This window comes from Leucopleurus acutus (genome assembly GCF_964270905.1).
Source record: "Leucopleurus acutus genome assembly, chromosome: 20".
Lineage (NCBI taxonomy): Eukaryota > Metazoa > Chordata > Mammalia > Artiodactyla > Delphinidae > Leucopleurus > Leucopleurus acutus.
In genome coordinates this window covers 19,648,297-19,663,579 of record NC_139162.1, presented here as the reverse complement: position 1 = coordinate 19,663,579, position 15,283 = coordinate 19,648,297, and the positions used below count along the sequence as shown (strand labels likewise).

General features: G+C 38.0%; 1 protein-coding gene across 1 annotated transcript in view; it reads right to left on the bottom strand.

Moving 5' to 3' along the window:
- Positions 1 to 1,803: 1,803 nt before the first annotated feature.
- Positions 1,804 to 15,283, bottom strand: part of TERB1 (telomere repeat binding bouquet formation protein 1) — a gene marked incomplete at its 3' end in the record, with an annotated part of 43,181 nt that continues 29,701 nt past the window's right edge. The window contains exons 12-17 of the mRNA XM_082863237.1: positions 13,407 to 13,756; positions 12,061 to 12,125; positions 11,673 to 11,768; positions 6,273 to 6,422; positions 5,152 to 5,217; positions 1,804 to 1,991 (exon numbers count right to left, since the gene is read on the bottom strand). Of these exons, the coding sequence (XP_082719363.1) occupies positions 1,804 to 1,991; positions 5,152 to 5,217; positions 6,273 to 6,422; positions 11,673 to 11,768; positions 12,061 to 12,125; positions 13,407 to 13,756 (915 nt within the window). The remainder of the gene's footprint in view (positions 1,992 to 5,151; positions 5,218 to 6,272; positions 6,423 to 11,672; positions 11,769 to 12,060; positions 12,126 to 13,406; positions 13,757 to 15,283) is intronic.

Genomic DNA, 15,283 nt, shown 5'->3' with positions numbered 1-15,283 from the left:
ATCGGAGAGTTGGTCATGTAGAATGCCAAGAAGTATCTTAGGTAAGGTCCATAAAACCTCTTTGGTCCTAGCAAAGAAGCTGATGCCCCTACTCTGCCAGTCAGGCCACATTTCTTTCTGGACACAGTTTATAAACAAAAAGGTATCCAGTGGTCAGTGACTACGCTCATAAGGGGACATGACACTGTTCAGCTGGAACAGGAAGTAGCTGGGGCTCATCAGCATGAAGGATAAAGGATGTAGAGGAGAAAGTGATAGATATCTATCTGTAACTCTCTCAAGGGCTGGTATGTGGAAAAGAGATTCAACTTTTGTGGTTCTGCAGGAGGTACTCCAGAAAAGTATATTTCATTTTAGCATAACGAAGAACTGACCATCAATTATCACCCTGTGAAACAGTAAATTCCAGGTTTCTGAGGATATATGCAAAACTAAAGATAGCCAATGTCCAGATCGTTGTACAGCAGTTTATGCCTCCGGCAGGGAACTATAACTGAGGTCAGCCCCAACTCCAAGGGTCTGACATTATTGCAATCCCTTTTTATTCCCTGTTGAACTGGCCAGGTCTGAGTCCCTAAAGTCAAACAGTCCTCTAATATGTGATCATTCTTTGGCTTTCCTTTTGATGTGTATTCACTTACTTTACTACCAAATTCTATTTGAGGGAAAAAAGCAGTTCACATTAACCAAAAGTTAGCCAAGGGTTAGGATAAAATTTCAAGGTTTCAGAAGGCAGTATAGGTTATTTTAAATATAGTGTCAGTGACTGACACAAAACAGTGTCCCAGCTACAGTATGTCATACTCTTGGGGATGCTCTGTAAGTAGTATTTGATTTCCTGTTACATAGATAATTTCCAATCAATCAAAAAAAAAAAACTATTGCCAGTAAGGTTGAGGCAACAGACAAAATATTTTCCCCTTTGACCTAAAACAACATTCATACATCTTGAGAAATATACATCAAAATAACCCAGCAGACCATTTAAATCATCTCCATAGTGCTTAGGAAATACTGACAGATAATGGACTAGAGTCACTCACACTTTAAATGATACAAAGAATTTTCCTAATTGTAAATTATTCTCATGCTTAAAATTTTTCTGCTTATTAAACCTCTGGAATTTTCATTGTGGATCAGAATAAAAGATATTTAATAAAAATTCTGCTTTATCTAAGTAGACATGGTCATGATCTGAAAGGGTGAAAGAATACATGCTTATAGGGAAATACCCTTTGGTATTTATATGAATGACATGAAGCAGTGACCCAATGAGTACATAAGCACAACTGAGCTTTCATGCCCTGATACTTGATCACTTTGCCATAGCAACAGCATTTTAGGTATAATGGAGGATGCATCAGCATGATGGAATATAAAAAGAGTAAGAAAAATAGAAGTTTGAGATCTAATAGTTTGGTTTCCAACTAGAAGAAAACTAACTTAAAAGCAAACAATAAAAAGTTGTTTTAAACAATTTTTGTTGTTGTTGTTATTGTTGTTGCTTTGGCCGTGCTGCGAGGCATGTGGGATCTTAGTTCCCTGACCGGGGATCAAACCCATGTCCCCTGCATTGGAAGTGTGGAGTCTTAACCACTGGATCACCAGGGAAATCCAAAAGTGTATTTGTTTTATAAATTACTTTAATAGTTTGATGAGCTACAGCATCACAAAAAGTAATTAAAACAGTATCCCCATTGCCACATTTCCTGCCTCATAAGAGTTTATAAGAATATTTTAAATTTTGTATTTTCAACACACTGTTTTTTAAGATATCAAACTAAAAACTGACAAGTCTTCCAATCAAGGAGCCACACACTTGGGGCGTTTGGTCAGCTTGTGGTATTTGTGAGCAAGGTCCACAGCCTTCCGTCCTTGCTGAAAGGGGAAAGACCACAAAATTAAATTCCAGTGATTTCCCATTTTCTTAACTCCATTGAAAAGGTAATTTACTTCTTCTTCAGTAAAGTTTTTACGAATTCTTCTTTTTTCTGCAATTAATGAGAATTGTAGAATACATTAGTACTTGCTGAAAAAAGATTTCTTGAGACCCAAATAAATGCTTAACTTATTCTAAGGATATGGATTACACAGTGAGAAAAATTCATGCCTGGACTACTCATCATTTAGAAATCCACTTCAATTAAAACAAAACAAAACTGAGTGCTTACTATTAAACTAGATGCTATCACTGTGATCTCTTCAATAATTGTAACAATCCTATTGCGATAATATTCTCAAAATCCTTCAATCAAGAAACACAAAATTTTATAAACATTTGATTGTTAATTCTCTCAACATTCCTGTGAGGACAGTTAACAAACAGCTTACCTATCTTACAGATACAGTCTTCCCAAAGGGCTCCATAACTTCATAGAACAGAATCCGCGTCCCCTGCGTTGGAAGGTGGATTCTTAACCACCGGACCACCGGGGAAGTCCCTTAAGCTTTTTAATTCACTGTTAATGCACATTATCATTGTGGGTAGATGCAGATGAGGAAGAGTTTTTGTATTTCCAATTAAGTCTGCTATTTACTTTAGTACGACCTTGAATAGCTATGCTGGGACATCCTTCAAAAATCTTGCCTTTGCATGTCATGACTGTTAGTCCATCTCTCCTCAGATAGGAGCCATAGTTCAGATCTTTTAAAGCAGGAGGGAAAAATCTTACCAGCAGAAGGCCAAGAAATCAATGAAAATAATGTCTAAATATTACTTAATGGTATTCCTTAGAATGCAGGCTCCATGAAGACTGGGATTTTTGTCTGTTTTACTCCCCATGTGTCCCCAGTGCCTAAGACAGTGTCTGACACATAGTAGGTGATCAATAAATATTTGTTGACGGAAAAATGTTACTACCAGTAAAAACTGTTTTAAAACTTATCAATGAAGTTAATTCTTACTTGGGTCTACTGGAAAACTGTGGTTATCCGAGAAATAGATGATTTCAACTTCACTTGCTAAATGATTTGAACTCATTATAATCAGGACCAGATGGGTTATTATAACATTCAAGATATTGGGTCCTGGGGGTGTTCATGTAGAGCCAATCCCCACTTTTCCCCTGCAGTTGCCATCTCACTGACTTCTACCCTTAAACTAGCATCTGTGCCAAATACCTCAAAGATTACCACAGCAGCATAGTTGACAGACTAGAAGAAGGAAACAGCTCTCTACACCTCAAGACTCTCTTCTGTGACTTCTTTAGTGCTCCTCCTAATACTGACTGGGCATTAGAAAAAAGCAGGGAAAAATAGGCAAGAGGGCTCAGTCCTAGAGACTCTTGTTTTTCAAACCCTCTCAAGATAACAATCCATCCTAAAAGAGAGCCTTGCCCCCAAGGCTCTTTAAATACTTAGATACTGCAAATGGTCCCTTCTCAAAAGAAGAGTCTCAAATTTGAGTGTAACCTATAACCAAATGAAAGGTGATGAATGTCTCTAGTATGAAAGGGAAATTTATTAAGAGGGGGAAAAATGGCAGTACATCAAATATTCCTGGCCTGCTTATAAAAGAGATATAAGACCAATCTAATCACTACCTCCTCAAGATGCCTTTCTAAATTTGAAAAAAGCAGGCCAACTTATTAACTATTGGATTTTAGCTAAGCAACTCGAACCTACAAAAAAGATGTAGGTATTTACGAGCTGAAAGTGACTTAAAAATATTTAGGATCCCTCTGTATAATCAATACATAACCATAATTATGTATATTTCTTGATGCTCTGCAAATGATTTTACTATGAAAAATGATTACAGAATACTTTTAGTTGTTATATATTTGCTTTTAAGACATGCTGCTCAAGAAATTCTATTATTGGGCTTCCCTGGTGGCGCAGTGGTTGACAGTCGCCTGCCGATGCAGGGGACATGGGTTTGTGCCCCGGTCTGGGAAGATCCCACGTGTCGCGGAGCGGCTGGGCCCATGAGCCATGGCCACTGAGCCTGCGCGTCCGGAGCACCTGTGCTCCGCAACGGGAGAGGCCACAACAGTGAGAGGCCCGTGTACTGCAAAAAAAAAAAAAAAAAAAAAAAAAAGAAATTCTATTATTTGATGCCAACTCCTTGTCAAAAAGATTTCCAACTGCAACGTTTCTATGGAAAAATACCCATTTTCTAACAGTTTCTACAGAAAATATTACTTCAAAAAGTGGGCTACCCTGTAGTGGTACTGCACTTAATTTTAATTTGTATGCAGAAATTTTAACCTAGAAAAAGACCTAGTTATAAAAAGTAAATTTGAAATTTCTTTCAAGGTTTTGGCAGTGAAAATGGCCAAACAAAAGTATGTGGCAAAATGTTTCCTGGATGGATCAAGTCCAAATGTCTTCACAATAAATAACGGAATGGCTCTACAGATATTACTAATTTCAAGGTGACTTTGACAAGGAGTGTACTCAACTGCTTAGTCTTACTCTGCACATACTAATTCCATATGAACAGAAGATAATGGTAATGTTCTTTAAGTCTTGTGATAAATTTGAAATGGTGATTAACCCTGTAGTTAAAGAAAAACTCCTGTAAATTAACTCATAGTTTAGAAATATTTTAATTTTTAAACAGGGCTCTAAGGTTTATACTATTTGTCTCTTCAATTTTGATTGTTCAAAGTGCTACAGATGTGAACCAAAATCTTCCACAAAATTTGTCTGAAGCACTTGCGCATAGAATAATTTTGCTCTTAAAACAGAAAAGTGATCCGGAGGATAGAAAAGGGGATTCTGGAGAAAGACAGGCTTGCATTTGAATCTAAGTTCTGCCATTTGCCAACTCATTGGCAAATTTCGGCTATTTTCCTACTGCTATGCAACCTAAAAGAAAACAAATTAAAGTGGGAATAAAATAATACCTTATCTTACAATGTTATTATATCAAATAAAGCAAATAACATGTATAAAACACCTAACACATAGGAGGTTCTTAATAAATGTTAGTTTTCTCCTGCCCCTTCCCCAGACGGAAAGTAATAGATGAGCAAGCAACATGAAAAAGGGAAGAGGGAAGCCTCTTTTGTCAGGAAGTATGACCCTCATCAGAAGCAAGGGTTATCATTTAAAAGCCATTAATGATGTGACTGAGAACAATCATTCAGCTGTTCTTTTTCAGGAATATATGAAATTTATATTTATTTAAAAATTAAATATATTCACTTATTCCTCCAGGGGTAGTAGATTCATTATTGAGTTTTCCTCTTCTACGTGGGGTCAGCAGAATTTCTGAAAAATACAGAAAACATTTAGTGTACTTAGAGTATCAATCTGAGTAGTATCACATCAATTCCATTAGTATGATATTCCCTTTTTCCCTCTTCTAATGGGAATCCTTAGGTGGATTAGGAAGAATTTTTAAATTACTAGAGACTAAACCTACTCCCTGGGAACATTTTAAATCACAGTTGCTCAGAGACAGATTATTATTTTTTTTTATTAATTAATTTATTTATTTTTGGCTCTGTTGGGTCTTCGTTTCTGTGTGAGGGCTTTCTCTAGTTGTGGCGAGCGGGGGCTACTCTTCATCGCCGTGCGCGGGCCTCTCACTATCGTGGCCTCGCGGCCTCTCTTGTTGTGGAGCACAGGCTCCAGACGCGCAGGCTCAGTAATTGTCGGGCCTAGTTGCTCCGCGGCATGTGGGATCTTCCCAGGCCAGAGCTCAAACCCATGTCCCCTGCATTGGCAGGCAGATTCTCAGCCACTGCGCCACCAGGGAAGCCCCAGATTTTCTTTTCAACATTATTTTACCCTTTATCTTTTAATGTACTTAATGTTCTAGATCATAGTTCAGAAGGTATGGTTATAATTACAGTTTTGGGTTTTTTTTAACATCTTTATTGGAGTATAATTGCTTTACAATGGTGTGTTAGTTTCTGCTTTATAACAGAGTGAATCAGCTATACATATACATATATCCCCATATCTCCTCCCTCTTGCGTCTCCCTCCCACACTCCCTATCCCACTCCTCTAGGTGGTCACAAAGCACCGAGCTGATCTCCCTGTGCTGTGCAGCTGCTTCCCACCAGCTAGCTATTTGACATTTGGTAGTGTACATATGTCCATGCCGCTTGCTCACTTCCTCCCAGCTTACCCTTCCCCCTCCCCGTGTCCTCAACTGCATTCTCTATGTCTGCGTCTTTATTCCTGTCCTGCCCCTAGGTTCCTCAGAACCTTTTTTTTTTTTTTTTAGATTCTATATACATGTGTGTTAGCATATGGTATTTGTTTTTCTCTTTCTCACTTACTATAATTACAGTTTTAAAATTGCTGAATTAATTACTTTTGTTACAGATAAGTGATTTCCTTAGTCCATTTTTATATCTGTCTTCAGCTTCCACAATGACTTTGTGACGATCACATTGGTATGGGCAAGAGTGTAAGAGCTTGCTAAAGGTTCGGCTATTCAGGGATTTTCCTACTGCTATGCAACCTAAAAGAAAACAAATTTAAGTGATGTATAGATGTTACAAAAAATCTAATAACAAATTTATGAAAGCAAATATCTTTATGATGGTAACTGAAGTGAAATCAGCAACTTAATTATAAATACATCAAGAAACTCCAAGTCATGTCATGTGAGAGAGTAAAGACACCAAATATAATACAGTGAAATAAGTGTTGCCATAGTGGTGTGAACAGAGTTATGGTGATATAGAAAAGCAGCATCTACCTTGGCCTAATTCTGAGCAGGAGTCACTATCAGGGAAGATATCCAAAGGAAGTGACCCTTATGCCCAGTCGTCTTTTTTTTCTTCTTCTTTTTTTTAATGTTTTACTATGGAACATTTCAAACACACGAGAATAAAGAGAAAAGTATAATTACCCACCACGTATCCATCATCCAGCTTCAACAATTATTAACTCATGGTCTGTCATATTTTATCTTCCCCCACCTACTCAGCTCTGCCCCCCATGTACACACTGGATTATGAAGGCTGCAATTTGCATTCTAGTATCATTTCATCTGTAAATACTTCATATGCATTCTTAACAGATAAGAACTCTTTTTTAAAAAAACACTTACTTTGTTTTATTTTTTTAATGGCAAAACCACTATCACACCTAAGAAAATTATGCTTAATATCATCTAATATCCAGTCAGTGTTCAAATTTCCCCATCATTTCAAAACTTTCTCTTTACAGTTGGTTTATTTGAATCATGATCCAAACAAGGTCCGCCATTACATTCAGCTGGTATGTCTCTTGAGTTTCTTTTAATCTACCAATTCTCCTCTCTTCCTCTTTGTCATTTACTTGTTGTAGACCCTGGGTCATTTGTAATGTGCAGTTTCCCAAAGGCTGAGTTTTGCTGATTACATCCTAGCTGCATCCTTTAAAATATTCCTGTGTGCCCAAGAAACTTGTAATTAGATCTAGATGATTGATCAGATTCAGGTTCAATTGTTTTTTTGTGTGTTTTTGTTTTTTTGCTTTTTGCGATACACGAGCCTCTCACTGTTGTGGCCTCTCCCGTTGCGGAGCACAGGCTCCGGATGCGCAGCCTCAGCAGCCATGGCTCACGGGCCCAGCCGCTCCGCGGCATGTGGGATCTTCCCTGACCAGGGCACGAACCCGTGTCCCCTGCATCGGCAGGCGGACTCTCAACCACTGCGCCACCAGGGAAGCCCAAGTTCAATTGTTTTTAGTAGAACTCCTCACAGGTAGTATTGTGTACTTCTTACTGCATCACATTAACAGGAATATAAAGTTTGACTATCTCTCTTTTTATGATATTAAGATTGATCAGTAGGTTCAGGTAATGTTAGCCACATCCATCCATTATAAAGTTCTCTATCCACCTGTCACCTACAGGAAAAGTTAGCCAGGCAGAAAGTTGGCAAGGATGAGGACATTTCAAGTACAAAGAACATGTCAAAAGCACAGAAGAGTAAAAAAGCATAGTATGTTCAGAGAATCACAGTACTATGTGTGGCTGGAGTATAAGGTATGAGAGAACTGTGGGAGAAAAGTTGAGGTTGGTAAGGGTTGCAAGGGGCCAGGTCAAAAACGGTCTTGAAAGTCATCTTAAGGATTTTTAACTACTATCTTCAAGTCAATGGGAAGAACTGATGGATATTTATTAAGCAGGGAAATGACAAGATTTGTCTACAGAAAGCTCAACTGAAGGTAAGAGGATCAGTTGAGGGGTAACTTAAACAGTCCAGATAAATAAGGAGATTCTGAAACACAGCATTTGCAGGGAGAATGCAGAGATTTCTGAGGTAAAATTGGTGAATAATGAGCTGTTGGGGTAAGGGAGACATTTAGGACAATTCGATTGTAATGGATCGAATGGCAAAGTTTGGAATAAGCATGGCACATTTCTGGTGGACTTAAACAGAACAAATTGCAGTAAAATTTAACAAGTGGAAGCAGGACAAAGTTCCACACAATTCTGAAAGCCAGGCAGAGAGTTTGATTTAGTGAGTTACAGAGAAGCGCTGAGGGTTATTTAGCATGGTGACATGATACAAAGCACATATGAGGAAGAGAAGTTAATAGCAATACACGTTACTTGGGGGTTGGTGAGACTTGAGACTGAAAGACTGCTAGTAATTTAGGCATGAAGGAAAAGGGGACTGTGTGGGAAAGAAAGAAAGAACCAAATATGATAGACTAGAAATAGGGGATGTAAGGAGAAAAGATAGTTATAGATGATTCAAGGTTTGAAATCTGGGGGGCCAGAAGAATAATGGCAACACTAATAAAAATGGAGTGGCTGGAGGGGGGGCAGTTTAAGAGGGAGAAAGATGTTTTGTTTTGAATACATTAAGCTTGAAATAACAAAATATTAAAGTGAGTATGTCCTAGGTACAGCTGGATATGGAAGAATGAGGCTATAACCCGAAGTAGAAGTGAAGTGTGGAGATACAGATTTGAAAATCATTGGTAAAATGATAGATGATGCCAGCTGCATCTATGATGCTGCAGCAGAGTTGAGTAAGTGCTGTAGACTATATATTGGGGGGAGTATCTGTAGAAATTTGGCAGGAAGATAAGATAAAGGAATAAAGGTAATAAAACGGAGAGCTTTATAGACTGTAAACTTCCTGAAGTGAGGACTGAGTTCTATTCATCTCTGATTCCAGTGCCTGCTGCAGAATAAGCACTCCCTAAGTGTCTGCAAAATGAATGGTCACTGAGGGAGCAAAGCAACTAGGAAGGAACTATCTCAAACAAACTAAGGGATGAAAGGGAGTTAATAGTTATAGAGCATCCATTCTACGAACTGGAATATTTTTGACCAGAGGTTCCCAACTGTCTCACTCTGTGGCATCTTTAAGATCTTGGTGATTGGGACTTCCCTGGTGGCGCAGTGCTTAAGAATCCACCTGCCAATGCAGAAGATACGGGTTCGATCCCTGGTCCAGGAAGATTCCACATGCTGCGGAGCAACTAAGCCTGTGCACCACAACTACTGAGCCCACATGCCGCAACTACTGAAGCCCCTGCACCTAGAGCCCATGCTCTGCAGCAAGAGAAGCCCGCGCACTGCAACAAAGGGTAGCCCCCACTCACTGCAACTAGAGAAAGCCCGCGCGCAACAATGAAGACCCAACACAGCCAAAAAAAAATTAAAAAAAAAAGATCTTGGTGATTTTTTCACAGCACCCTTAGGCCAAAAGAAATACCAAATGTTCTGTTAGGTCCAAAACAACTCAATACGTATTTATGTTCTAACAACTTGGTAGCCATTTAAAAAAATAATAGACCTAAATTTGAAATATATATATATATTTGTATTTCATTCTTATTAATTACGATTACTTCCTAATGGGATTTGTGCAACAATTGGGTACAGCACAAGTTCTCAAAACTTGTAATCAGACTGGACACTGCCACCCTCATTTCCTGTTCCACAGATTTTCACGTGGTGCTTGCTTTTTAAAAATCACAACAACTGGGACTTCCCTGGTGGTGCAATGGTTAAGAATCCGCCTGCCAATGCAGGGGACACGGGTTCGAACCCTGGTCTGGGAAGATCCCACATGCCACAGAGCAACTAAGCCCATGCACCACAACTACTGAGCCTGTGCTCTAGAGCCCGCGTGTCACAACTACTGATGCCCACAATGAGAAGCCACCGCAGTAAGAAGCCTGCACACCACAACGAAGAGTAGCCCCCGCTCGCCACAACTAGAGAAAGCCTGCGTGCAGCAACAAAGACCCAACACAGCCAAAAATAAATAAATAAATAAATAAATTAATTAAAAAATCACAACAACCACTGAAAACGCAGCTTCACAAAGATGTGACATCATCAAAAGAGATGTAGTACAATCTAATGGTGAAACTGTGAACTACTTTGAGCTAGTAGTTTACGTGGTGTCCAGAAGATGTTGATCATTTTGTGATTCACTTATAAAATTTTAAATATTGTGTAGTGCCCTTGTGAGTTCACTGCAGAGCCCCAGGGAGCTCGGGTGGACAGTTTGGGAACTATGGTTTTCAAATGAGAGGAGAGGATTTTAAGGAATGGTAGTTGACAGTGCAGAAATACTAAAGACAATAAGAATCTTTTAAAAAGTCATTGGTTTGGGGGTTAAAAAAGAGGTTTCAGGTAACCTTTAACATTAAAGTTTAGTAGAATGGCAATAAAAGAAGCTAGACTGCAGGGAGTTAAGAAGGGAAAGAATACGCTGAAAGAGAAGGGAACAAGAGCAGGAATCTGGTAATAGATGGTGGAAGAAAGAACAGATGAATACTTGAAGGGACAGCAAATCACACAAAGTATTTGGGTATTTTTTAAGATGAGGAGAAATGAACATAGTTTAAGGTGGGACAAATGGAGGTAACGAATAGAAAGGGACTAAAGAGAAAGCCTACACAAGTATTATTATAAAATGGGGAGAAAACATAGATGGGATTTGGATTATAGCTAGATATTAGTTTTAGAGTAAAAGAGATAAACCCTTCATCTAAGACAGAAGAATAGTAATATTTTGAGCCTAATGTGGAATAGCCTCAGTTTTCTCCAAAGAGCAGGGTGCAACAGTAAGAGTAAACAAAGAGCAAATACTGGGATATGAAGGAGAAGAAGGGAGGGAATAAGCACTGTGGAATTCTGGATTATTTATAATCCAGAACATATACCTATTTATTGGCTCTCTGAAAATATAAAAAATGTTTACCTTACTCAGTAAAGTTAAACTTATAGATGGTGACAGAAAGAGAATAATAAAGTAATTTTTTAAGAGTATTAGCTGCTGAACCGGCTTGCAGGGCAGAAATTGAGACACAGATGTAGAGAACAAACGTATGGACACGAAGGGGGAAGCGCTGGAGGGGGGTGGTGGTGCTGTGATGAACTGGGAGATTGGGATTGACATATATATACTAATATGTATAAAATGGATAACTAATAAGATTATAATTATAATTATATATAACTATAATTATAACTAATTATAACTAATAATAACTGCTGTATAAAAAAATAAATAAAATTCAAAAAAAGAAAAAAGAGTATTAGCTGCATTGATTCATATGAGCAAATACTGGGAACACAGACTAATGCAGATAGAAGGTATTAATTCGAGTGTTTTATGAGACCCCAGATTGTTATTTCTCCAAAGGGAATGAACTTTAAATCACACAGGTAGAACTATTACAAATTCTAGTTAATTAACATCATATAAAGCTTTAATTATGAAACAACTACAATTAAAAAAATATTTACCTGAGCATCTATACTTCAATATTTTGGAACAATTGTCTGTTGCTAGAAAACCAATGACTTCTTTATTTATTATATCTGAACATAATGTCAATGGATCTGGGGAAAAAAATTGCAAAATGAAAGATATTTTTGATTAGTGAAAAGGACCTGACATTTATAAGATTTATTAATTCTCAAGAGTTTCATAAACTGTAGCCCAGTACTCCACTTCCAGTCATCCTAGTGGATATACGGAAAGGATATCAATAAAAGGTGACTAAGGCGTTTAGACCAGAAAGAGAGTCAAAGGCATGGCTTATATGTTAGAGGGAAGATATTACTTTTAGCTATATTAATCACCTAAATATGTTTTCTTGAACAATCAAAGAAGAAACATTTTTAGTCATACCTGTTACTGGTAACTGTTGCTTTGTGTTTTTGCCAATAGGAGTTGGATGTTTAAAAATATGGTCGCTAAAAGAAAATAGACACCAGATTAATAAAAGTAAACATATTGTTTGGTATGTGAACAAATCTTTCCATAAGCAGTAGTGTGATTCTGATGTTTGACAGGCAGAAAGAGCTGGAGTCAGGATCTACCAAAATCTACCAAATTCTGCCAAAGTATGGTATGCAATGGTTATAGCCTTGTTTCTAAAAGTGGAGTTAACTACTATATATAATAAAAAATAGATAAACAATAAGGACCTATAGTATAGAACAGGGAACTTTATTCAATATCTTGTAATAATGTATAATGGAAAAGAATCTGATAAAGTATATATGTGTGTGTGTGTGTGTGTGTATAACTGAATCACTTTGCTGTACACCTGAAACATTGTAAATCAACTCTACTTCAATTAAAAAAAAAAAAAGTGGAGTTAAACAAGACTCCAGAGGTCAATAATACTGATGCCAGCAGAAACATGGAAGAAAAAATTATAAAAGAAGAAAACAGGAAGGAAGGAGAGCAAAAAAGAGGAAATAACAAATTCATTGGGCCAGAGGGCAAGAAGGTTGGCCCAAGAGCATATCCCACTACTTCCCAATTCTATATCCCTGAGAAATCGGGTTAAAATTACATGAAGAATGGTTTTGAAAAGGAAAAAGGGGGTGTGATGATGTAATCCATCTGTCTAACACTTAGTTTACCCTGCAGCCTCCCCAGAACATAGCACCATTCTCTTCAGTTTCCCTCCTAGCCCAATAACTATCAGAAGAGCAGAACACAAGAAAGGCTTTAGGAAGAAAAGCTGCAATTCCAGGTCCAGCCCCACAGGCTACCCATGAGCGAGAAAGGACATACACTGGAGGTGAGGTACAGGGAACAAATGAAAAGACAAGCCTAAACCAGATTTTCATCACTCCTTACTCCCTTTTATCAAGTTAAACTTACAAACTGGCTTTTGCTAAATTGCTGATGGATTATCAATACGTGCATTGTTATTTCAGCTACAGAGGTTCAGTTTAAGTTTTCTGAGTATCCCTTCTAAAATTCAAATCTGATCGTGTCACTCAATTTAAAATCGTCAGCGGCTCCCTATACTCTATAAGTTATAACAGAAAATCTTGAGTAGTATTACATGCCCATACTGGCCCATCCAAACTCCTTTCCCAACATTTCCAAATTAGGCTCCTCCTAAAACCATGCTTATCATTTCTATATCCCAGTGTTTAAGAGTATGGCACATAGTACTACACACACACACACAAATGCTGAATAAATAAAAGTTAGAAACAATTATTAAACTATACCTTGATTGAGAAACAAAATTCTTTTTTTCAAAGGTTGTTTCTTCACGTAAGTTTTGATTGCAGCTTGAATTGGCTTTACATAAAGTCTTATTTTGCTCACTCTCCCTATAACAAGCATTAACTGGATTTGCACTCTTTAACAGGGTCTTCATTTGATCATCATTTGTACATGCTTTGGACATGACTTCATGGGACTTATAACTCTGAAGCTTTCTAGACTGGCTTTTATCCCTATCTTCTGCTTTGGAACCTCCACCACTGCTATCTGCATGGAGGTGTTTCAATGTATTTTGAATATTTATGTTCATAGATGAAACATAATCCTTATATTTTTCTCTTTGTACTCTTTCCTGTAATGTAAAAATAAGTAAATAATTTCAAAATAATCATTTGCTTTATAATTCAATTTACACTCCCTTTAAATAATGCAGAAAAAGTTTATGATTGTCAATAGAATATACATTATAAAGGGGGTAGTTTACATTAGGAAGGAAGGGGAGAATATTCTTTAAATGATTTGGGGACATTGGGTAGTCAACTTGGGAAAAAGATAAACTGAATACATATCTCACAATTTACACAAAAATAAAGTAAAAATTAACTAAATATTTAAATATAAAAAAATGAAATTATATATGTTCTAAAAGAAACCATGATGTTTTAATATTCTCAATGGGAGGAATACCTTTCCAAGTATTACAAAAAATCAATAAATCATAAAAGAAAAACCTATACTTTACCACATAAAAATTTTTTTTAAGTTCTGCTAGAGATGAAGAATATTGGGGGGTGGGGATCCAGAGGAAAAAAGGGCCAAAAGCAAAATCAAATACAAATCAAAACAGCTAGAAAGAATATGTATGTCATATCTTGAGTTACAGTAGAATTTTTCTAGTAACATTTATAAAAAGCTACTACAATGAACTATGAAAAAGATCAGTAACAGTGTAGAAACATAGGAAAGGAGAGGAACAGTTCACAAGAAAGGAAATATAAATAAATAGCCCTTACACATATGAAAAATGCTCCATCTCACTTTAATAAGAGAAATAAACATTAAAGGTAAATGAGATATCTTTCTTTATTTTATTTTTTTTACCTTTTGGCCCCACCGCACAGCATGTGGGATCTTAGTTCCCCGACCAGGGATCGAACCCGCGCCCCCTGCATTGGAAGTTCGGAGTCTTAACCACTGGACTGCCAGGGAAGTGCCATAGACATCTTTTTTTTCTTTTTTTTGCGATACGCGGGCTTCTCACTGTTGTGGCTTCTCCTGTTGCGGAGCACAGGCTCCGGATGCGCAGGCTCAGAGGCCATGGCTCACAGGCCCAGCCGCTCCGCAACATGCGAGATCTTCCCGGACCAGGGCAAAAACCCATGTCCCTTGCATCGGCAAGCAGACTCTCAACCACTGCACCACCAGGAAAGTCCCCAGACATCTTTCTTCATCTATGACATTGGCAAAGACCAAAAGGGTATAGGGAAACATTCTGTACATTATGGGGGAGAGTGTAAACTGGTACACCTCTATGGAGAAACAATTTGACAGTCTCTTTCATAATAAAAACTGTGGGACTTCCCTGGTGGCACAGTGGTTAAGAATCCGCCTGCCAATGCAGGGGACACCGGTTTGATCCCTGGTCTGAGAAGATCTCACATGCCACGGAGCAACTAAGCCTGTGTGCCACAACTATTGAGCCTGAGCTCTAGAGCCCATGAGCCACAACTACTGAAGTCCGTGCGTTCTAGGGCCCACGTACCGTAACTACTAAGCCCACGTGCTACAACTACTGAAGCCCGCGCACCTAGAGCCTGTGCTCCGCAACAAGAGAAACCACCGAAATGAGAAGCCCACGCACTGCAACGAAGAGTAGCCC